The sequence below is a fragment of the Strongylocentrotus purpuratus genome, unplaced genomic scaffold (genome assembly GCF_000002235.5).
Source record: "Strongylocentrotus purpuratus isolate Spur 01 unplaced genomic scaffold, Spur_5.0 spur5_scaffold_3, whole genome shotgun sequence".
NCBI classification, from domain to species: Eukaryota; Metazoa; Echinodermata; class Echinoidea; order Camarodonta; family Strongylocentrotidae; genus Strongylocentrotus; species Strongylocentrotus purpuratus.
Genome location: NW_022145609.1, coordinates 30,519,963 through 30,544,885, shown reverse-complemented (window position 1 = coordinate 30,544,885; position 24,923 = coordinate 30,519,963). Strand labels below are relative to the sequence as shown.

The 24,923-nt window shown below is 39.7% G+C and overlaps 3 protein-coding genes across 3 annotated transcripts; 1 reads left to right on the top strand and 2 right to left on the bottom strand.

Moving 5' to 3' along the window:
• Nucleotides 1-374: 374 nt before the first annotated feature.
• On the bottom strand, nt 375-2,466 carry LOC588539 (N-glycosidase YbiA). Its single transcript, XM_788219.4, has 3 exons — nt 2,200-2,466; nt 1,236-1,387; nt 375-726 (listed from the first exon to the last, which is right to left on the bottom strand). Exons 1-3 carry the CDS (start codon nt 2,345-2,347, stop codon nt 514-516), a joined length of 513 nt encoding a protein of 170 aa, XP_793312.2. The 5' UTR covers nt 2,348-2,466; the 3' UTR covers nt 375-513.
• Nucleotides 2,467-3,240: 774 nt separating this feature from the next.
• Nucleotides 3,241-24,566, top strand: LOC574970 (S-phase kinase-associated protein 2). The gene is made up of 9 exons (XM_030996847.1): nt 3,241-3,361; nt 10,338-10,562; nt 11,059-11,206; nt 12,031-12,139; nt 13,385-13,573; nt 14,562-14,828; nt 15,934-16,061; nt 22,352-22,514; nt 24,058-24,566. Exons 1-9 carry the CDS (start codon nt 3,335-3,337, stop codon nt 24,248-24,250), a joined length of 1,449 nt encoding a protein of 482 aa, XP_030852707.1. The 5' UTR covers nt 3,241-3,334; the 3' UTR covers nt 24,251-24,566.
• On the bottom strand, nt 18,930-21,770 carry LOC115928852. The gene is made up of 2 exons (XM_030996848.1): nt 21,566-21,770; nt 18,930-21,120 (listed from the first exon to the last, which is right to left on the bottom strand). Exon 2 carries the CDS (start codon nt 20,994-20,996, stop codon nt 19,623-19,625), a length of 1,374 nt encoding a protein of 457 aa, XP_030852708.1. The 5' UTR covers nt 20,997-21,120; nt 21,566-21,770; the 3' UTR covers nt 18,930-19,622.
• Nucleotides 24,567-24,923: the final 357 nt, after the last annotated feature.

Genomic DNA, 24,923 nt, shown 5'->3' with positions numbered 1-24,923 from the left:
AGATGACATCCGATACAACTTGGCCTTAAAGGGATCATTTAACCATGTTAAATCTGAGATGCACAGCCCTATGTGTTATCAGTGTCTGTGATATGGTGTTATAGTGAAGCCCTAAAAAAATTGCGCTTCAAAATTATCAAGAAGTGCCTCAAAAAGTAAAAACCTTTGAGTGACCGGTTTTACCATACCTGGTACTCGTTTTCCCCAATAGACTGCAGGGTTATGAAAACCGTTTGGCAAACGCAAAATTTGATTTTGATTTTCAATCATAAATATCTTGATAATCAGACAGGCTTGTAAAAGTCATGGGGTTCCTGACTGACCTAAAGGCTTATAATTATCACTGCAGCATGAGCTAAATCAAGGATTTTTTCAAAGGATCTCAGACAAAGGTATCGGATCCCTTTAAGCTCTACAGCAAGACACTCTTCTATCTTCTATCTTATATTTTCTATTTAACTATGAGTGAACAAGCTTCTCCAAAAGTCAGCATCGGGAGTGCCGCTCAAGATTTTATTTGTCCTGGTCCTCCTTCTCAAGTTCCTCCCTGACCTCAGTAAGAATGTACCCAAGGAGATTTTGACCTCTCCATTTGCTCTTGTTCTTAGCGTGTGGATTGTCCTTTCCCATTCCAATACCCCAGATCTTATCTCGAGGGCTTGCCTCCACCAGTGTCGTACCTCGCGTTGCCATCAGCTCGGCTCGGATATCTGGATTCTGTGAGAACTGTTGGAGAGAAGGAACAGGGGGGGGGGGTAAGTTTGGATGTACGGCACTTGCTCTCAACAGGTTATCGATAAAATATAAGACTACATTACAAACGAAACCCTTTTTATATCAGGTAAGTTTCTGATTTTGCATTCCATGTACCATAACTAAAAAAATCAATTTGAAAAGTATACCAAATGAGAGGGTAATTGTCTCCTATCAGTTTAAATATAAGTTTTTGTGTCTCTCTTCCCTCACTTCCCTTACTTTTCTAATTAGGCAAGTCTATATTCTATAATCAATGTCTGAGAAAAATACATCCCTCTCAAAAGTTATGCAATTTGTTCATGTATATATATTAAAAAATAATCCCCATCAATATTCTTTGATAATAATTCTTCATATTTGATGAGACTTTTTAGTAAATTACAATTGGATTTCCTTATCAAATACCAAGTAGCTGATACAATCTCTTGCAATAAATTGTCTTCCTCATCAAGTATCAAAGTTCTGTCAAGTGTCTTTACCTTAGCCAAGTTTCCTTTCTTGACAATCTGTCTCCTGTTCTGTTTCCAAACTTCTTCATCAAAGTTCCTAACCTTCCTGCCCAGAGCTTTGATTGCCATTGGCTTGGTCCCTAACAGAATCTGCTCTGCAATCTCATGGTCCCCAAACAACACTGAAAAAAAATAACAAAGAGTAAAAACTAAGACTAAAATTGTAACTTGTAAGTTATAGTTTTCGGTAAATGTTTTAAAATCTTTTTTTCACTTCTCCCAAGCACAGTAAGGTATTAAACCATTAGGAAATCATTGGCACCTTTGCAAACTCAAATTTCCTAGTTTTTTTTACATTAGTGCTTTTCATTCTGTTGGTAAAGTCGACTCTTGTATCGGAGGAGGTGATCGAGATAGCTCAGTGGTAGAGCAATATTCTCGAGAGGTCCCAACTTCAAAATCAAGTCAATGTACTTGTGCCCTCTAGTAAGGCATTAAACCTTATTACCATGTCCCTCGGGACTCAGAGAGGATTTAAATTAGCCGTCTGTCTTCTGCATCTGGTTGCTCACTTACAAACATTTAGGGATGCTTTCTTAGCAGTCAGGCGAAAAATTAATGATCAACCATCAACCATCAATGCTATAAATATAAGGGTGAAGGGTCTTTACAAGGAACCAATTCAGATGAACATCATTTTCTTATGTATCAATAATATGGAGCAATCATCAGCAATATTCACATGAAATACGATTAAGAAGTAAGTTGCTTTTACTTTTATTTTAGTTTACAAAAAATAGAGAACAGATCCATCGATCCAATTTTTAAGTGGAACAAAAAAATGATACTAGAACTCACAACTTCATGTGTTTTAATGTAGAATAAATCTGCATTATAATTTCTAAGTCATTATCCTGGCCCTATCCCTAACAAATGGATACTACGATTTATGAATCATATGTCATTTAATATGCGTGAATATATCAAGATCTACCTGCTTTTTGATGCATCATGTACATCTCTGCACAAGTGTACTGCACTCCATCAACCTCAAAGTTTGCTGCCCGAAACTGACTGAAAGGGGCACTCTTTTCACCGTAAAAGAACGTATATCTATCGGTTGTTTGTGAAGCAGCTGCCATGATCACTACAGGACGTTGACAACTCGTCTCATCAAATACTGCAGAGAACGATATGAGATGGCATTTTATGGTGCTTTCATTGTAGTATTTATTTCTCCCGAATTTGCAATATTGTTGTATTAGATTGCAACGTTGATTTACATCGCCTAGCCTATATTCAGTAGGGTGATTATAGAATATAGTATTAGTTTTCGATATTGATGATCTTGATTTTAGAAAAGAAAAGCGAATGATTACACGGAACATTACATTGAAATGTGTGCTTTATTAAAAAAAAAAATTATTAATAGTTTTGTTAAGCATTCAAACTAGAGAGCTTATAAATTACGCAGCCTTTTATAAAGACTGACTAGGGAGTTCCCCAGTTGCAGCGGTGGAAGGGGCCAATTTTTGGAGGCGGTGCTTAGTGGCGTGGGAAATCATATAATTAACTAAGGAAAATCACTGTAACTAATCAATCTCGCATCGTTAAAAAATTAAAATCACAACATATTAATGGTATGAGTATTTTCTACATGACAAAAAAGGGAAATGCTTTGATTTCATGGGACCTTAAAACTGAATTTTCATTGGCTCCCGATCCCGCCTATTATTTTGGTGGGAAGTTCGGCCACCGCGGCGCCAGCATAGTCAGCGTGCACGCCGAGTTTGTTTACATCTTGGATCTCGAAAAAGCTCAAAAGACACAAAGAAGACACTTTTTAAGCTCGACGTGAAATGAAGTAATTTATCTCTTCAGTTTTGTTTGGTAAGTACGAAAGAATTACAACGAATCCAGTGTAGACTATCTGGATTTATACAAAATGAGAGATATACGATGGAGAGTCTGAGCACAGAGCTTGAATTGAAAACAAAGTGCTTTTCTTCTGTGCTGAGCTGAGCATAGATGAGCTGAGCAAGCTAGCGCTAGCTAGCTGCGTGCGTGTGACAGCGGAGTGCTATTGCGAGCCGGTCGGTCAAGGGTACGGACCGGTGCAATGCCATGTGATGCGACTGCCTCGGCTCCAGCTCCATGTATGCACTAGCTCTCATTCATCTTGATTTGTTTCTGTTTGTTTAGTAAATGTAATAATGTAGAGATAGAAGTAATATTTACCATGGAATTATCAATAACATGGCACAGCAGCACTACTGCATTCCACTGCATGCAGATTGATTGCGTGAAAGCTTTTATGGCCACTATCTCATGGGGTTGGCTCATGTCTGTTCAATCAATGGTGCATCATGATGCTGTGTAACTTTGATTCAGATTGTTATGTCTTTTTTTTCCACCTCCATTCACTGAGATTTGTCTACATATTGGTATGCAATTGTGCGTTAAATTCAGAATGATTGAGTGATGAGGTATTTCAAGAGAAAAGAATTGCCTCAAACTTTGAGTTTGAAGTCAAACAATGTTCAAGTTAATTTTAGTAGACTCTAAGGTCATGGAGAAAATGAACTAACTTGGGGAAGTTGGGGTAATGTTCGTGACCAGCCAGGGAAAAACAATGGAACTTTTGTTAAATTAAAAATTTTAATTTAGCTGTTGTTATGTAAATTAGGTATTACAAATCTACACCCCCTCAGTAATAATATGTAATATCACTCAGTATGCCCCAATACAGATAAGACCCACCCTGCGAAATACCAGACCTCCTTCGAAGACATTTGTTTAATAACTTATTCCAGCTAAATAAACCTCAAATTGTATACATCTTTAAAGTGCCCCTAAACCTCCAAAACAAAAGACTTCCTGTCTTTCTCCCAATAACCAAAGCCCCCTTTGTTTGATAAGACCCTTTCCCAGAACAGTGTTAGCTAGCATTGACTTGTCTTTGTCCCTTTGACACAATGTAACCTACCCTCTGTCATATCCTAACCAGGATATAGAATAAATGGAATTCAACACAAGTATTACGAGTCTCATAGTCTTTATTGTATCCTTTCCGCTCCGGCTTGACGAACATGTAACATGCCGTATTTGACCTCTTGACCTTGCAACATGCAATGCATTACATTATCTCTCGATCACATTGTTTACATCGATATCAATATCATGTCTAATCGAACATCATGACATCCCTCCCTTATCAGATTAAAAGACATCTTTTCCATTTTACTTCAATGAATAAACATGAACCCTGATTTCAAAACTTGTTTTAGCATGCAATAAGTTTTGAACTGTTTGTATCAATATAATACATGTATGTGACTTTTCCATTGACCAAATCGATATCCAAATATCGTTTGTTTGTTTTCATACTAATAACGACTCGTGTATTACTTAACTTCGAACTATTGAACTTGAACTTCAGCCAAACACACATTGTTTTTTGTTTTTAAAACAATGAACTCCCAATTCAGAACTTATACATTTCTCATCATACACATCATGAAATGAATCTTCAAACAACTTGACATTACAATATATGCAGTGTATGATCAACTCACTCCATTTAACTACTTGACTGACATATCAAACTGCTTTAACTATAAAGTCTCTGTTTGTTTATAATATGAGTCTTTCATAAGACGCATGCATTAGAGTTCTCAATATTCATCTCTGGGTTGGATGTTGATCAGATCTGTCATGAGACATTTTAGAGTTCTCATTATAATTAATCTTATAATGTTCTTTCTTCAGCTGCTAGTCTTTCACTGAGCTTCAAAGTCAGCTAACAACTTGAGAGTTTGCTTTGAGATGAATCCCCACGTTTCTCTTGGCACTAGCTTGCACCCTTTTCTTCTCTCATTTTTTTTTGGTTTAAATTTCACTAATTAATCACTTTAACTCAGGGCAGCGTACAAGCATGCACCCAAAACTACTTTTTTTTTTCTTCAAATAGGGCAGCGTACAAGCATTCACCCCAAACTTTTTTTTTCTTCTTCAAATAGGGCAGCGTACAAGCATACACCCGGTTACTGAACTTTTCATTGACTATAGGGCAGCGTACAGGCATACACCCTAATGTAGTGAACATTCCATTAAATATAGGGCAGCGTACAGGCATACACCCTATGTACTTGCTAAAATAGCACTTGAACTCTTTGTGAAACATTTTAACACTCAAACATTAAAATGACTGAAAAACTTTGTTGTGTCACTTTTACTGGTTGAACACTTCGCGTCACAATACTAGATGGCTGTTTCCACGGAATCGTCATTCCAACAAATAATCAGAAAATCGCTTGGGCCTCAAACGATGGCGTTTTGGTCTGCTCCAAATTGATGTCCGGGTCGGTGATGGTACGGTCTTCGGAACTCCCATCTGACGCTCAGTCCCCTCATGTTGGCTCTGATCACTAGTAGTCTCGACATCAGACTGCGGTGTTATCAATTCAGCACCAACACCATGGTAGAGTGGAACCTGGGCCTCTGTAGTCTCAGCTTCCGGCTGCAGTATTCCTATGTCAGACGGAATACCCTGTCGATGATACTTCTTCACATGTGATGTGTTCCTAGCATACATCACACCTTCTGGTGAGCAAATGGTCAGCTTGTTGCCCTCTCTGGATACAACTGTGTATGGTTGTGTGGTAGAAATGGTGTGTCCATTTTGCTAGACACTTCCCTCCTCACCAGAACTTCATCTCCTGGCACCACATCAGATGGTTTGGCACCCCTCTTAGAGTCTGCATACAGTTTTGATGCACCTTTGCTCTCAGCGTCCTGGTCTCTGATCTCTTGGTCATTTAGAGATTCACTGATAACAGGTAACTTTGTCCTGATCTTCCGTCCGAAGAGTAGCTCAGCTGGGCTTTTACCTGTTGTGCTATGTGGTGTAGCTCTGTATGCTGCAACATATGACAACAGCGCCTCCTTCCAGTCTTTGCCTTCTGAATGAGCAATTCTCATTCTCTTCTCGAGGGATTGGTTCTGTCGCTCAACCTCACCATTTGCCTGAGGCCACTTAGGTGTAACCCTATGGTGGTGTACACCTGTCAGCCTCATATAGTCTGCAAAGACTTGCGAGATAAATTGAGGCCCATTGTCAGAATACAGCGTTAGTGGCAAACCATGTCTTGCAAAGATCCCTGCTAGAGCTGCCACCGTCTTCTCTGCTGTTGTAGATCGCATCACAATATATTCGTAATATCTACTGTAATAGTCAATGATCACTAGAATTGATTCACCAGATGGTAGTGGTCCCAAAAAATCTACTGCGACATCCTCCCATGGACCAGCTGGTAAGAGCGTACTTCGTATTGGCTCAGGTGGACTGGGTCTGCTTACAATCTGGCACCCATGACAAGATTTTACATAGCGTTCAACTTCCTTCTCCATGCCGGGCCACCACACTTTCGATCGGAGATTTTGCTTCGTGCCAACAATTCCCAAATGACCTTCATGAGCCAACGCTATCATCCTTGGTCTCAACTGAGTTGGTATTACAAGTCGACTCCCTCTCAGTACGCATCTCCCAATGATGCACAGCTCGTCCCTGATGGCTGAATACACCTTGTATGGACATGTATTCCAATCGCCCTTCTGGATTCTTTCCCTCAAATCTAACAACTCTGGATCTTTGTCAGATTCTTCCTCAATCTCTCTTGTCCTCATTGCCCTCGGGGTAGAGTGTGTGGCAACAAATCTAACAAATGACTCTGCTTCATCCTCCAATGTAGAGCTTCTCAGTTTATCCACATCCAGCATCCTAGATAGCGAATCCGCGATGTTCGTCTTCCCAGCTATGTACACTACTCTGTATCTGTACTGCTGAAGTCGAAGCATCCATCGTTCAATACGTGCACATGGTTTGGATCTGGGTGAGTAGATTGCTTCTAGTGGCTTATGATCCGTCAATAATTCAAACTCGTTCCAGTACAAATACGCGTGAAAGTGTTCACACGCCCATACGAGTCCCAACGCCTCCCTCTCTGTTTGTGAATACCTTTGCTCAACTGCTGTCAAAGAACGGCTTGCATAGGCTATAATTCTGTATTCACCATCTTGCTTCTGCACTAACACAGCTCCAAGTCCCACAGGACTGGCATCTGCAATAACTTGCGTGGGGGCCTTTAGATCAAAGTAACCCAAAGTATGGGCACTACTCAAACTGTCCTTCAGTGTTTGAAAAGCCTGCTTCTGTTCCATGCCAAACTCAAATTTCTGATCCTTCTTAGTCAGCCTCCGAAGAGGTTCCGCCACCGTTGCCAAGTTTGGGATGAACCTTGCACAAAAGTTCACTAGGCCCAGGAAACTTCGTACTTCACTTGCATTCTTTGGCTCACATGCGTTTGCTACAGCCTCAATCTTGGCCTTGGTGGGGTTGATGCCGTCCTTTGTCAACTTGTGTCCCATGAATACTAACTCGGACACACCAAACAGGCACTTTTCTGCATTGGCCGTTAATCCTGCATCTTTCAATCGTGTCAAGGTCTGTCGAAGCCTCTCATCATGCTCTTCCTGCGTGGCACCATGAATGATGATGTCATCAGAAATGTTTGCAACACCAGGTAGTCCTTGAAGCACTTTGTGGATCTCGTGCTGATAGATCTCAGGTGCTGCATTCACACCGAATAACAATCTCTTGTAACGGTATAGTCCGCAATGTGTTACAAACGTGGTCAACTTTCGGGATTCAGGATCTAACTCCAACTGATGATATCCCCATTTTAGATCAATTTTTGAGAACACCTTGCTTGTTGACAACTCTTGGAGTATTTCATCCACTGTCGGTATCGGATGTCTCTCCCTCACAATGGCTTCATTGACCCGCCTCATGTCAATGCATATCCGGATATCTCCATTAGGCTTGGGTACTATGACTACAGGACTAACCCACGGTGTAGGTTCTTCCACAGGCTCTATAATGTCTTGCTCGACTAGTTCCTGGATCTTCTCCTTCACTCTGTCTCTCAAACCGAATGGTGTTCTTCGAACTGGCTGGGCTACAGGTCTAATCTCGGGATCAACTTTCAGCTTGATTTGTCGATCACGCAGTATTCCAACGCCTTGGAATACTGGCTTGAATTCTTCTCTCATATCTACATATGATTTCACAGAGTTCACATCAATCCCGATCCGTAGCACACCAAGGGCTAATGCCGTTTTTCTACTCATCAGTGGTTCGCCTTTCTCTGCAATGACAACAAATTCAGCTTCTACACTTCTCTCACCTGCCTTGACCACAGCTTTAAAACATCCAATGGTCTGAAGTGGCTCTACAGAAGTATACGGATAGAGCTTTTTGTTACACCTTCGGGATGAGCATGTAATTTTCTCTGTCTTCAGGAACTCCCATAATGCTCTGTCAATGATATTCGCAGTGCTTCCAGAATCTACTATGATATCAACTGGTACTCCTCCAATCACAACAGGCACCTTTTCACACTTGTCAGTATCAATAGCGAATGCATATCCTCTCTCACTATCATCACTATGGTTCTGTTCATCACCTTGCTTATTCTGACAGTGACATGTGCATTCATCCACTTGTCGCACTTTGTGACCTTGCCTTTTCTGTCCCCATTTTCCTCTAGGTTTAAAGCTTGGTCCACTTGTCTGCTCCTTCTTCCCTGAACCATCTCTGCACTTTGTGGCGAAGTGTCCCTTTTTCCCACATGTGTGGCATATCCGTCCCTTGGCTGGACATGTCGAGTCCTTATAACTGTGCCCAGTTCTCCCACAATTAAAGCATTCACGGGTTTCATTACTGACCTGACGGACCTGGGAACTAGAGCTAGGAAACTCTTCCACCGATGACAGTTTTCTGAATTGAGAATCCATGGCCTCCACGGCCTCAAGTGACGCTGCTATCGCCAAGGTTGCAGTTAGGGTGAGTGCAGTACCCTTTTCCAAAAGTTTCCTTCGCAGTCTAGATGACCGCAACCCTTGAACGACCTGATCACGAATCTGGTTCTCCAAATCATCTCTGAAAGCACAGCCTTCTGCTGCCTTCTTAAGCCGTGTCACCATCTGCGACACAGTCTCATCCGCCTGCTGAGTAATCTGTCTGAAAACATGACGCTGAAAGGTAGAATTTGACTGCACAACAAAATGCTTCTCCAAAGCGTTCACAGCCTTGTCATAATCTGCCTTGGTGCCAGTATCCTCAAGGGTCTTGAAAACTTCCCGCACAGCCGCTCCAGCCGAGTACATCATCAAGGCTCTACGTCGAGTCAACTGCGCCGGCTCTGCCCCGTCGACAAACACACCGAGGCTATCTGCGTACGCATCAAACTCCTCATACCAGCGCTGCCATCTTTCACTCACAACACTGCCGTCTCCGGTCGGATCAAACTGACCAAGTCCCTTGATATCTGCGCCTCCAAACGCCATTTTCCTTCTCAAACAGATCTACAATTGTCCTATATGACTTTCATCCTCGTCGCCAATGTCATATCCTAACCAGGATATAGAATAAATGGAATTCAACACAAGTATTACGAGTCTCATAGTCTTTATTGTATCCTTTCCGCTCCGGCTTGACGAACATGTAACATGCCGTATTTGACCTCTTGACCTTGCAACATGCAATGCATTACATTATCTCTCGATCACATTGTTTACATCGATATCAATATCATGTCTAATCGAACATCATGACACCCTCCTATTCCTTGTGTCCTCCTGTATAATTAGGGGATGTTCTGGCTTTCTGAGGGGAGAAGAGTTCAGACCATCACCAAGCTAGTACCTATACTTTGCTCTATATCTTGTAAATATACTTGTGAATCTGGACTATGCGACTCATCGTTTTTAGAGAGATAATAAATTGTACTCTTGGATATTACACTTCAAAGAAAGTCTCAGCTTCTCTTTATTTTATGTACCTCTAAATACTTCAATAACTTAACACACCGATCCCAACACGACACTGTTCAATTGATGAAATAGTGCCATTAGTGGTTGGGTCCCAGTGTGGATTTTGTCTAATTTTTGATGATTATGCGCATTGAACTAGTCCATAATTTCTTTTCTTTTCTTTAATAATTAATAACTATTATTTCAGCAGTAGGGTAAGTATGCATATGCATGATGTAATAATTATGTTTCATTTTGTAGGCAGCAACTGTCGCCTCACAGTCCACACCGATGTCTTCTGCGCTAGTAGTAATGGATGACATCACAATGAATGACCCAGGTCATGATAGGGCAGGTGTCATTTGGGACTTCGACCCTAACATGACCCATGAAATCTACGAAGATCTTGGAGTGATGGACCTAGACACGGTGGATTCGAAACAGTGTACCCAGAAACAAAAGAATAAAAGTCTTCAATCCCAAAAGGTAACTCTTTCACAGTGTCTCCATTTATTTCTAAAAAAATATAGGCCCACTCTCAAAGGGCATGTCCAAGCTACATGTGTCCCAAATGTTAATAAGGTTACTGACCTCAACTCAAGATTTTAGTATTCCTTTTCTACCCTTCCTAGAGCTTAGATCAGATCGAACCAAGACTATCCCTGAGAGTGCTATTGTTAGCTGATACCCTGCACAGTGCTCAAGCACATTTCTTTGCCAAGCTCTAACTGTTAACTTTTTTAATGATAAAATTGCAGAAAATGTATTGTTTATTTTTAACCAGAATAATAAGAGTCCTAGAGAAGTTGGAAATCAAGTTAAAGACTTTTTTTTTCTCAAAAAGGCAACATCTGGGAGTGGGACCCATATATAACCTCAAGACATTAATAGGAAACTGTAGACATATATGCGAATAAGGGAAAAGGAGGAATGATATTGAGTCAATAAACAACACTTTTCGCGATAATTTCTTGCCTTACAGACTGACCCGGTAGTGATCAAGCCTGTTATCGAACACACCACTCCCAGTCCAAATGCTGTTAGAGCATCAGCACAAAACCATCTCCACAACGGACAGAACTGTAGCTGTGTACGACGCATCTTCAAAAACAAAGGACAGTCGGGTACTGGTGTGTGTCTTCTTTGGTTCATCCATGTTTACTGTATTTCGCCTTTTCCCTTTTAAACTTAATTTTTCTTCTCCCGTTACTGTAGAATACATCTTCATCTTTCTAATGACCTATTTTCTTCAGATAAAAATAGAATTTCTAAAAGGTTTGAATGCCTAACGCACCGCAAACATCTTTTGGCAAAACCTTAATCTATATTTGCCCTTCTCGACCCAAGTAATGTAAATGGGTACCTAGCAGGGATTAATTCCTTACAAAGCTATCTAGAGTGCCATAATGGCAGCCATGCTAAAGCTGGGGTAATGATTGTGAAGCGCCAGGAGCATCATGTCTGACAGACGTGAGTGCTACACAGGAACCCACTATTGTTATTATTATGAAGATTTAAAGAAGGCATTACTGTTAGAACCTCATCTTCATAACCATACTGAATGCTGATGTACATGAAGGTTGAGCCAAACATCTATTTTAATCGATGAACAGCAAGATATTGATATTAAAATTTTACTCTTTCTGATTACACATTTTGTGGTTCGGCTCAATAACTTTTTATTCAGAACCCTAAAAATATACCTGATGTAGAGTAGAAAGAGCAAAAAATTCTTATACTTCTTATGTTTCCTTATATTTTTTAAACACTGCATTCATTTTTCTTGCCTGACCAGTGACTATATTGCGTTCGATGTCAGGAATTTTTAAAATGAAAATAAGCTTTAAAATAATTGGCAACAAATCGAGAGGTTCTGAAGCATTATTTACGATCAAAATTAAAATTCTCTCAACTTTTTGACAGAGACATTATATTTTTATTTTTTGTTTCACAGATCCATTTTTGTTTCTATCGGACGAAGTCATTCTGTCAGTCTTTCGCTGGTTACCAAAGAAAAGTCTTACACACAGTGCCAAGGTGTGTAGGAGGTGGAGGCGACTAAGGTGGGTGTGGTCTTCATCAATACCCTCATGAATATTCAAGTTAAGATTTGAATATTCAGTGGGGATCGGAATGTGTAGAGCGGCCAGAATTGAATTTCTTTATTGTCATGCACAAAATAAGAGAAGGCATAAAAATCGTCTTACGACTCACATTTGTATAAAATATAACAATACATCAACATATCATAAACAGATAACTACAAATAACATAAATTATATAACAATGTTAGAGAATTTAAATCTCTCTGTTGAAAGTTTTAAATCTGGCAAATGCTAATATAGCTTAGCAGAGCTATGACTATGCACTCACACTATGAACATGACTGACAAAGCAAGCGGACAAAATTTACAGCTCCTCAGGTAGACAAAAGAACATCCATTCACTGTTATTATGTAAACATGTGTAGAACAGGTGTCACATGCATATTCACCTTTTTACATAATGGCAGTGAAGGGATGTTCCTTTGTCTACCTGAGGAACTGTATATTTTGTCCGATTTCTTTGTCTGTCATGTTCATAGTGTCATAAATATATTCTTTTGTTATTTGAGAATGTAAAGAATGTGTAGAGCTATGTTTTATTTGCAGTTTTCAAGACGGCCTTGGAGAGGATTAGACTCTTTTATGAGATACAGTAATAACGTATCTGTACATTCTAAAACAACAGAACATACGTATGAGTGCATAGTGATAGCTCTGCTAAGCTCTATAAGCATTTACCAGACTTAAAACTTGAAATAAAAAACACAAATAAAATGCTGGAATAGTGATTTTTTACAAAGCAAATACCGGTAGAAACTTCTGAAAAGAAAGAAATTTTGACTCTCAAATAGATCAACTAGTTTCTCAGTCTAACATTTTTGTAGCCTTTCGGTGTAGAATTTTATGTCCATACAAGCATCCATGCAGGGAAAAAATTAATATTTATTTTTCGGGGGCTACTTTTCAACCTTGCCTGCATGAAAATAACATTCTAAAATTTGTTTTGCATTGAACTCTATGCAAATTTACTTGGGCTCTTTTCTGATTTTGGGGGCTCTTTTAGGCATTTCGGGGGCTAATTCGCCCCGAGCCCCCGTGTATTTTTTTCACTGCATCCATGCTTTTGTTTTAAAATATTGCTTTCCCACACTTTAAGGTATTTTATCTTAGATTTAGCATATCAGGTACTGCAATTATTGAAGGAACCGATGCTCAGAGCGAAAAGTGTTTGACCCCTCGTTTCAACTCCCCTTTTATTCACAGCTATGACGAGGAGCTTTGGAAAAGGGTTGACCTCTCGTCACGTAACTTCCTGCCCGGGGTTCTGGGATTGATCCTGGAAAGGGGCATCATCCATGCCAAACTCTCCCGGTGTACCATCAATGGACCTGTCTTTGACGCTGACCTTGACGATAGTGCAATGGAAGAGGACGAGCCAGGTGACCTTGACAGGTAGGGCACTCAAGGTCATCTTGAAAGTCATATTATTAATAATGTCCCTAGCACAGGAGGATGTTGGTTTACCCATCGGGCCATTTCTTGATATGTATGTCTGCATGCCTTGGGTAATGATTGCCAACTATCAAATGGCATGACAACGTGTACATTAGTCTCACTTAGATATAAAAGCATCAAGTACGGACCGGAGTGGGTCAAAGGTCATTTGAAATATGGCCAAGTTCATGAACTTTTACATTGGGGGCCATGTGATTCAAACTTGGATCAAATGCGTGCTATGTGCCAACAGTACTAGCAACTGTCATTGCACAAAGGAGTATATTTCTTTGTTTGTTTGATCCTGAAACATTGTTCTTGTGAAATTACTCTTGATGAATTTCACAACATACATTTGATTTTATGAGTTGTCTAGATAAGCTTGAGTTCTGGTAATAGAAAATAAATTCTCACAGAATCCATCAATCCAACAAAACTTACACTGAATGTTTGAGATTACAAATAAATAACATGAGCCAAAAGATTCTGGTATAGTGGCTGAGTAATGAGCATTGGAAGATAAGGAAATCCAGGTAAGTAGGCCCAACACCATGTGCTTAACACAGGTCACTATGTGCAAATGAGAGTTGTGGATTTTATTGAAGATGATTTCCAGCAAGTTTTTGTAAGGTTGTTTTTATTTTACTGGTTTAAAAAAAATCAATCTACTGCAGGATAAAAAATCCAGAATGTGATCATTCCTAGGAGAGCCTTGATCTTCTTGAAAGCATAATGTTTATATTATACAGAGATACAATCTTCAAGATTCTTCAATGAATTGAGAAAAGTACAGGGGTGTTCATCAAGTTCCTCAAGTGCTTTAAAAGTTGAATTTTGAACATTTACTGTTCACTATGCTGACCTCGCAAATATTTCTCTGAATTTGAATATTTTTATATTAGTTCTAGATTGTTTTTAAACTTCCTTGTGGTGTTTCTGATTATAGCTCTAGATTGCACCCTGCCCCCTCCAACTCCCTGCAACTCCAGTCCTTGGATCTCTCTGCCTGCATCAACGATGACCCGGCCAACATCCAAGCCATTCTCGCCCAATGTCACTCCCTCACGAGGCTGAGTCTGGAGAGCTGCCAGCTCGACGGGGACACCCTTCTCACCTTGGCGGAACACAGCACTGCCCTTGAGGTGTTAGATCTTGCCATGTGTCACCTGACCAAACCTGAAGCTTTGACAACACTCATCAGATCGGCTCCAGGGTGAGTTACTTAGATTTAGCAAAGAAAAAACAATCTATTTGAGAAGATTTTCTTCAAAGGAGAAAATAGACCTAAATGTGCAGCCACACAGATCATTTTACAATGTTGTCTTATTAAGAATGCATTATTTTATCGGTCTGTGACCACCTACAGTTCCCAAGAACAACTTATTTCCATAAAATATATCACAGTCAGGAAAATCGTTTTTTTTTTTTTTTTTTTTTTTTTTTTTATAGTTTATGTACATGTTGCTAGTCATTTATTACATGACAAACAATTCAGAATGACTTCAGACCAGTTTCTATCACACTGTTGTTCAATTGGCGGAAATAGATTTTAGTTTCAAATCCTGTACAATAATAATAATAATTATATTTGCTTATATAGCGCCTAGTACTTACTTTATCAGAAGTCTCTAAGCGCTCTACAATAATGCAGCATAATTACCCTAGGTTTAGCAGTGCAGCTGTTACGCGCGCTGCGTTTCAAGGAATTCGTACCAGGTACCCATTTACTTCACCTGGGTGGAGTGTGGCAAATGTAGATCAATGTTTTGCCAAAGGACAGTAGTGTGGCGGCGGGACTCGAACCGCAGACCTTGTGATCGACAGTCCGGCGACGTATCCACTCGACCACTCGACCACAACACCTAGATGCAGTGGAGCCCCATTTTATTGAACATTGAGGCTAATCCTCAAGAAGGTAGTTCGGTGTTCTCCAGACATTACTAAAAACTCCCTCAGGGTTTGTTATCACATGGTTCATCCATTGTATTATTATTTTCTGTACAGGTTTCTTTCAAAGAGGTCAATGGTATTCTGCAGACACAACTTAAACTCCTAAATAGTTTGTTGTAACAAGTTGCCCTTACATATCCAGTACATCTCTTCTCTACTCACCTTTCGCAAGCCTGGTCGTTCTGGTCTCCATTCTGCCAATACATCAACTCTGATCATCCCTAAATACCAGACAATCATGGGGAGATCAAGCATTTGCCTCAGCAGCTCCCAGATTGTGAAACAGTCTCCCTAACACACCCTCTGGGTGGATATGTTGCGCCTTATAAATGTCTTTATTATTTTTATATTTTTCTTCTTCTGATCAGTTTGCAGAGTCTCAATATTTCTTGGTTAAATCTGAGTGCTGAGAATCTCAAGGAGGTCATCAGCGTTCTCCCGACACAACTAAAACATCTCAATCTCGGCGGATACAGGGAGAAACTACAAAACCAAGGTAACCATGGTGATGGAAGTAATTAGTTTGTGCATATGTCAGCTCCGGAGAGTTAAACTATAGTTAAAATATATCAAAATTGTAAAGAATCACTATCCACCCAATTTTTCAAAATTTCCCAAAACTTTGTATTACCTTTAATGTTCAGTATCGTGTCATGACCTAGTGTCATCATACATATTAATATGATTTCCTCCTTGTGCTTTGTTTTTGTCACCTGGTTTGTTTACGAAATGTTATACATTTTAATTACCTTCATGCTATATTTTGCAGGTCTTCTGGGTGCACCAGTTGGTCTGGAAGAGGGACCATTACGGTTACAGTGATTTAGTTTGCTTTCCTCTTCCCCGGCAGCCAACTGATGCACTCAGAGGACCACCAGGAAGATTGTGCATTTATAATTGACATGCTCTTAATGTTTGTTTACTTATATTTACATTGTTATATTTTGTGTGAATTGCCGAATAAATAATAATAATAATAATAATAATAGTAAATTCTAAGAAAGAAGAAAAAGTACTTTGATCTCTCTTGAAAATTAAGGGGCACCTGGAAAATGAGTGTTCATGCTTGGAGTCTGTTAAAGTCCTGGAATTTTTAGAAAAATCACAATAATAATGGGAAATCAGGGATCTTTACCGTCCCAAATTAAAGAAATTAGTCTATGGTATTTTGTCAGTTGTCCACACTGCATGTTGTGTAAACTAATTCCTTTGATGATTCTTGACAGGATTCATATGGTCGTGGAAAAAACCTGGAAAGTCTTGGAAAATGATAAATGAAAATTCCCATCGTCATGGAAAGTCATAGGAACTGATCTTGGGTGTGGGGCGTGTGTGTCTATGACAGCCTACCTGTTTTAACTGACAGTTTGGGTGCTGCTTAGATACCATAACCCATACCAAAATCTTATTTATCTGGTCATGGAAAAAAAGCAAAAATATGTTATTGAAAATCATGGAGCTTGGTTTTTACTTTAGATTTTCTCATCAGGAAAATGAAAACAATAATTCTGTTTTTATGAAGTGTTGAGAACCCTATCGAAATCAACGGAAGTAACCCTTGATAATGACAGGGTTTCATGGGCTATGTAGCGTATAACCAACCAATCGGACTGACTGCACTCAATAAATAGCGACAATTTCAAGCATGATGCGATACCGTTCATAAAAGGCGGTTCAACCTGAAATTTAATCAGAATTAAACAATCATAAATAATATGTCAATTTTAAACTGTTTACAAACAATCTTGCATCAAATTAGTTGTATGATTAATGCATGTCTACTGAAGTTACATATTACACTGAATTCCTCTTTATATACATGTCTACAGTTACCAGAATTTATCTACATTCTGTCATTTTATACAACTGCCTATATATAAATGATATTAAAATAACACAACACGGTCTGTACAACAGACTATCCCCATAGCACTACACACATGAACCGTATTATGTAACTGCACGTGTAATGCATCATACAAAGTTACTGTGCGTACAAATCACTTTCATAACAAATTTTATACATCAAATTATCTGAAAACTATGAACTGTATAAACCAACACCCAACTCAAACTGACGGCTAGTTATCAATTATCAACATCATATGTTCAAATTATACTCACAACAGTGGGCTTGTCTGGAAATACTAAATATTGATCGCAATCAGAAGGATGACTTTTCCCAAAATTGAGAATCATTTGCAGCTAAATTGTTACGCCCCCACTCGGCAGACCAAAAATTCAACAAAAAAAAAACATCGCTTCTGACGTCATACTCCGATCGTCAACTGAAACAAAAAATGTCCTCACAAAACAGAGATTAGTATCTTACATTCCGGCCCCTAAATGTGAAGATTTTACTGAACATTTACTTCTCTAATCTCTTCTTATTCTCAACCTGGACTTACAGGTATATACTTTATCCAAAATTCCAAAGGAATCCCAAATTTAAAACATAGCTATCTATACTGAATGCCTTCATACACCAATTAACAAATAATCTAATTTACATTAATTTTCATGAACACCTAAGCAACCAAACAACTTTCTTTGCAAACGAAAAAGAAAAAAGTTGTTCATGTCTAGATTTCCTTGTTACAACACCAAAAAGGACTACAATTTCCTTTTCAAATAAACTTACAACAAAGTTGGTTGCCATACTACCTGTATCAATGTATAACATGCTTCAATAAATTAACTTTATAAATTCCCACATTAAAATATGAAAACCAAAATTTCACTCTAAAAAATCTCTGTTGGCAACTGTTACCACTACAACCACTTCTTTCAATCCCATACAAACTAAAAGAGAAATCTTGTTATGTGTCACCCAATAAAAGGAAATATTGATTCTGTAATCAACACTATGTACGATTTCACAGATACTGTTTAAAACTGAATTGAATTCACATACCAATTCCAGTACACATAGAGTCATGTTGTTGTATCCAAATATAACTTCACAAGACATTATCTGCTAGAAAATATAAATTTTCCTAGTCGAAACTTCCAAGTCCCTACATAGACAAATACATCATCTGCATATACCATTTCAATCTTTCTATACACAATCTGCATATATGACATTATCGATTCTGGTATTACATATTCTACCAAATAGCCAACGCCATGTAATTTGGTTGTCATGGAAACAGTAATAAACGACATATCATCAACATGTATAACTGATTTGAATGTATTCATCATATGAATATAAAGGAAAAGCACATTTACCATTTCTAATGAATATGAGTTTGTTTAGAAGGTTGAAAAACAAAAACGTTACTTTCCAATATCATAATAACATAAATTACACCATGTCAGTCTTGCATTATGGTATAATCCATTTTCTTCAAAAATCTTGTTCTTTGACATTCTCTGAGTTATTAAAGGATCAGAATAATATGTATTTCCTCTTATGACTAAATATCAACTTTGTCTTGCAACATATTTTCTTGCTTAGAACTTCTTCTGAAACGCTGAACTTTCCTCAAATTTCTTGTAAAAGTCTCTAAAAATTCTCTGAAAGTTGCTCAAATGTTGACACTTTGTCCCTGACGCTGAAGCACAAAAATTCCTTAATTTCTTGACTGATCAATGACACTCTAATACGCAAAAAAGGATCGATGTCAGTTCCGCTTTCTGGTTTTAAGAACACAAAACACAAATACCTCTACAATTGGCACGGGACAGCGCTAGGCTTGACCCCTCATCTTAGAAACACAGAAATGTCTCCAAGAATCTGCCTCCAAATTAAATAGAGCTTTGTAACTGGACTCCCCGCAGTACGCTGGTTCAGGTCTTCACTTCACACTGTCGATCGAAGCCTTTCTCTTCTGGCCATGTCTGAAGGACTCTTCCCAAAGGCCAAACGTTGCGGTGTGAGTGCTCGTCGACCACCAGTACCAAATCGTAAACCTGGATGATGAGGGAGGTATCGACATGTTACATCACCTGGTTGACAATCTTGCTCTTCCACCTCCTCGGCATAACCTTCAGTGTACTTGTAGTGCAGAGCGTGATCTCTACCTAGCTTCCTTCTGAGACTCCGCAACCTTTATTCTGCTACCCATCGGTTGTCTGTCAAGCTACATGTAGGTCGTTTTTCCTTGAAGGGTATGTGAAACTGGTACTGTTCCATCTCTTTGCACTTCCCTTCATTCTGTATGTCAAGTGCCTTTCTGTCCTTCACCATCATTCCTTTATTGTCTGGAATAGCAGCAGCAGGGCCATGCAAAGACCATCCAAGTACAGTACGTATGGCAAACAGCTCATCTTCTCCCTTTCCTCTACAAACTTCTAAGGGCATCAGAGCAAATGGCGCATCTTGCCCTATCAGGAGTCCCACTTCTTGTCCGCAGGCAAATGGTAGATCCAGCCCCTCTAAGTGCTGCCATCCTTCTAAGTCTCGCATACTGGCCATGTCATCACTCAGTAAGTCGGTCTTCCTGTTGGTAGAAACCTTCTGAAGCTTCACTCTTTCTGTCATGAGACCTGTGTCGACCATACGACTCACAACTTGAGTCTGGATCCCTCCATCAGGATTGTCCAAGGTTGATATGGAAAGTATGCGCTCTTCCCCCTGTGATGACACTTTCCTTACTAGGCTCTCTGTGCAGAAGGAAGTGGTCGAACCAGAGTCCAGTAGAGCGTAGGTAAGAACACATCTATCTCCATCTGCTGCCTGAACATGCACTGGACCTACACATCGCATACCGGCCCCTATGGCGATTCCGTAACTTGCTTCTGACCCAGTTAATATGGAGCCATTCTGTTCTGTGGTTTCACTCTGATTAGTGGTGGTATCATACTTCAAGGGCTCTCCATGCTGGGAGAAGTCCTTGTCTGTTACAGTAGCGCTGACCATGTTGGGTTGCAACTCTGAGGGCCGTCTCAGCTGGTAGACACCCTTCTCTAAATCTGTAGCCATGCTGGGCTCCGTCGTCAAGGCCCCTCTTCGTTGAGAGACATCTTTATCTGCAGCAGCAGTCATGCTCTCTCCACGCTGGGAGAAGTCCTTGTCTGTAGTGCTGGCCCTGTTAGGTTGCACCTGTGAAGGCTGTCTCAGCTGGTAGACAGCCTTCTCTAAATCTGTAGCCATGCTGGGCTCCGTCGTCAAGGCCCCTCTTTGTTGGGAGACATCTTCTACAGCAGCAGTCATGCTCTCTCCATGCTGGGAGAAAACCTCTTCCTCAGCTTTTGCCATGCTGAGTCTTGTCTGTAGCTCAAGCTTACTCCTTCTCTGCTTCAGCTTAAACTCCTCCAGTTCAAGAGCTTGTTGTTCGTTGAGAGCTGCTGCCTGGGCTGCCAAGGCCGCTCTCTTCACCATTGCTTTGACTCTAGCTCTGGAGGTACTGCTTGTGCTGCTCTTGCCAGTCTGGCTTGCTGAATCCCCGGGCTTGACGGACTCTTGATGGGACATATCGCTCATGTTGACTTAAAGCACTGTTGTTGAACTTAATGTAGCGTATAACCAACCAATCGGACTGACTGCACTCAATAAATAGCGACAATTTCAAGCATGATGCGATACCGTTCATAAAAGGCGGTTCAACCTGAAATTTAATCAGAATTAAACAATCATAAATAATATGTCAATTTTAAACTGTTTACAAACAATCTTGCATCAAATTAGTTGTATGATTAATGCATGTCTACTGAAGTTACATATTACACTGAATTCCTCTTTATATACATGTCTACAGTTACCAGAATTTATCTACATTCTGTCACTTTATACAACTGCCTATATATAAATGATATTAAAATAACACAACACGGTCTGTACAACAGACTATCCCCATAGCACTACACACATGAACCGTATTATGTAACTGCACGTGTAATGCATCATACAAAGTTACTGTGCGTACAAATCACTTTCATAACAAATTTTATACATCAAATTATCTGAAAACTATGAACTGTATAAACCAACACCCAACTCAAACTGACGGCTAGTTATCAATTATCAACATCATATGTTCAAATTATACTCACAACATTGGGCTTGTCTGGAAATACTAAATATTGATCGCAATCAGAAGGATGACTTTTCCCAAAATTGAGAATCATTTGCAGCTAAATTGTTACGCCCCCACTCGGCAGACCAAAAATTCAACAAAAAAAAAACATCGCTTCTGACGTCATACTCCGATCGTCAACTGAAACAAAAAATGTCCTCACAAAACAGAGATTAGTATCTTACAGGCTAATTTCAATAATGGGGAATTATATTCTGGAATTTGTATCATTAGGAAAAAGACTTTTTTAAGTCCAACTAATTAAAGTTTATTCAAGCATTATTCCATAGATACGCTGGCCCCGTACTACTCAGGCCCATAGCCCCAATTCTTAAAACTTAGATATTATTTTGATTATTTGAAAAGAAGCCCTTGAATTCTCCAGTTATAGAATGATGCAGACAGATTTATTACCCTGGAATAAAATACTGTACCCTGATCCAAAAAAAGCTTCAGTACAAAGTAACAGCTTTATAAACAAACAAACTGATTTCTCACATTGCTATTAGGATGTACTGGGAAGCTCCTCTATCAATTACAGTCAAACCTGCTTTAGTGACCACTTATATAGAAAGATCATCTGTCTACAAAGACTACATTTTTTGTTTTCCTTGAAAAAGGTTTCTTATTGAAATATGTACTAAAGGAACCTGTACATCAAGACCACCTGCCCATAAAGACCACTTTTCTTGTCTCCCTTGGGCGGTCTCTATAGACAGGTTTCATTGTAAATGAATTTTTCTTTCCCTTCCTTCTCCCACAGATGTCGTGACCCTTGTATCAAGATGTCACGACTTGAAGCAGTTAGATCTAAGTGACAGCACCTCCCTGACTTACGAAGCCATCTCTGCAGTAGTACAGAACCTTCCATGCCTTGAACACATATCACTCAGTCGCTGCTACGACATCCCATTCTACGCGTTTGTGTAAGTAGAGTATTGTTAAAGGGAGTGTAGCCTGACGAGAGTATCGTTAAAGGGAGTGTAGCCTGACGAGAGTATCATAAAAGGGAGTGTAGCCTGACGAGAGTATCATTAAAGGGAGTGTAGCCTGACGAGAGTATCGTTAAAGGGAGTGTAGCCTGACGAGAGTATCGTTAAAGGGAGTGTAGCTTGACGAGAGTATCGTTTAAAGGGAGTGTAGCCTGACGAGACTATCGTTAAAGGGAGTGTAGCTTGACGAGAGTATCGTTTAAAGGGAGTGTAGCCTGACGAGACTATCGTTAAAGGGAGTGTAGCCTGACAGAGTATCGTTAAAGGGAGTGTAGCCTGACGAGAGTATCGTTAAAGGGAGTGTAGCCTGACGAGTATCGTTAAAGGGAGTGTAGCCCGACGAGACTATCGTTAAAGGGAGTGTAGCCTGACGAGACTATCGTTAAAGGGAGTGTAGCCTGAGGAGAGTATTGTTAAAGGGAGTGTAGCCTGACGAGAGTATCGTTAAAGGGAGTGTAGCCTGACGAGAGTATTGTTAAAGAGAGTGTAGCCTGATGAGAGTAATGTTAAAGGGAGTGTAGCCTGACGAGACTATGTTTCTTTCCCGTGGCCTCACTCTGGGCCAATTGGGTATAGTACGACTACGGATGACGCGAGCGCAGCAATCACATGCTTGGGACATACGCAAAACCAAAGCGTGAGGATAACTTCGGTTTTGCGAACGCTGACCATTTATTTGCTGACTACCGTTAATCAATTCGTTTCGCTTACGTGCAGTTGTCCGAAAGAAGACGTGGATGGTATGAACCAGTATTTGCCAAGCTACACTCCCTTTAATTTAGGATCCAGATCGTATTTTGGAAACCTTATATGTTCTGGGAAAGTTATGTTAATTGTCACATCTATCTCAAATCGCTTGCGCAGATCTCTTTTATTTTACGCAAACGCAGCCAGCTTTCCTTAAACATTTTAAACCAGTGAAGAGAAAACATTGCAGCCCTTTGGATTAATTTGCACTAGAAACAGTTAAATAGTCATGAAAAATTTGGAACATCAATTATATGATAAATACATTGTGGCACAGGGAGATTGTTTATGTTGCACATTACGAGTTAAGTTTTCCCCTTTCAAACACATACAATACTTATATAATATTGGATGGCTTTGAGTGTGATACAAGTATATGTTGCTCGAGCTATGACAATATTGGACGAGTCTAATATTGTCTTAGCGAGAGCAATATATTCTTGTATCACACGAAAACAAGGCCATACAATAATATTATTATTATCTTTATTAGTCTGACTAGCAAAATAACAAAATTTGACTTACCTCGGTAAATATGGCTTTATTTTTTGTGTGATATCGCCATGATATTGATATCGATAGTTGAAGTCCCCGGATGACTGAGCAATAAGAAAACAATATTGGTCAGTCATCCGGGTACCGCGCTAAAGATATTGGATACACTGATTATTGTACCGCTTGGAAGCCTTATATAGATAATAAGTAATAATATCCTATCTTCATTCCTCAGATCATTGATTGATATCTCATTCCTGAAAGGCTTGGATGTCTTCGGTGTAATGCAGCCTCGGGAGCAGGAACGCCTCAAGGTCCAGATGCCCAAGATCTCCTTCAACTCGTATCCCTTCTCAGCCATCGCCAGGCCGACCTTCTCCGCTAAGCAGCCACATCACATATGGGGGGTCAAATGTGAGGTCATATAGATGGATTTTAAAGCCCCACTGCACTACTTATAGCTACTTCCGCCCTCTATATAGCAAACAATGCCTAATCGGTGCCTGTTGGTCCCCCATGTTCTCCTTTTTCTTATGTTAAATGAGAGCTGATTTAATGAGATAACCACCTGCCAGTGACCTTGCACGGAGGTCTAATCCCCCAGGCTAAACTAGTGCAGACGGTGTTTAATGCTGTATGTGGCTTAGTGCTGCTTGGTCCAATGTTACTCTGTTTTGTATCTAGCTCGTCTAAATACACACTCCACATATTAGGCTTTTCGTGCATGGTTTTGCCTAAATACAAACATTCCTGTTTTCCATTTGGTCTTATCTATATTCTGTCCAAGTTCCACATAGTCTAATTTTCATTCCGGCTGCTGGGAGCCAGAAGGGTGCTGACCCATCCTTCTGGCTCTTAAAGGGAAAGTCCACCCCCAAAATAAGTTTGTTTCGATAGAGGCAGAATAATAAGAAAATCAGGTGAGTGAAAGTTTGATCAAATTCTGAATGAAAATAAGAAAGTTATGAATTATTGAAGTTGTGATCAATCAAATACAAATTGGCAACTCTGTGACTTATTATACAAGCTCTCCTTTATTTGCTTTGTGCATAATATTCCATAAAATCATGTTTTCTTCGTTATTGATGACGGAATATATAT

What these genes read in the sequence shown, in the direction of transcription:
- LOC574970 (XM_030996847.1), top strand. Translation starts at nt 3,335, where the DNA reads ATGCGACTGCCTCGGCTCCAGCTCCAT. An exon ending in GAGCCAGGTGACCTTGACAG is followed by an intron (nt 13,574 to 14,561) that starts GTAGGGCACTCA and finishes TTCTGATTATAG; the next exon opens with CTCTAGATTGCACCCTGCCC. An exon ending in ATCCCATTCTACGCGTTTGT is followed by an intron (nt 22,515 to 24,057) that starts GTAAGTAGAGTA and finishes TTCATTCCTCAG; the next exon opens with ATCATTGATTGATATCTCAT.
- LOC115928852 (XM_030996848.1), bottom strand. Translation starts at nt 20,996, where the DNA reads ATGAGCGATATGTCCCATCAAGAGTCCGTCAAGCCCGGGGATTCAGCA.
- LOC588539 (XM_788219.4), bottom strand. Translation starts at nt 2,347, where the DNA reads ATGGCAGCTGCTTCACAAACAACCGATAGATATACGTTCTTTTACGGT. An exon ending in CATGATGCATCAAAAAGCAG is followed by an intron (nt 1,388 to 2,199) that starts GTAGATCTTGAT and finishes ATTTTTTTTCAG; the next exon opens with TGTTGTTTGGGGACCATGAG. An exon ending in AGAAAGGAAACTTGGCTAAG is followed by an intron (nt 727 to 1,235) that starts GTAAAGACACTT and finishes TCTCTCCAACAG; the next exon opens with TTCTCACAGAATCCAGATAT.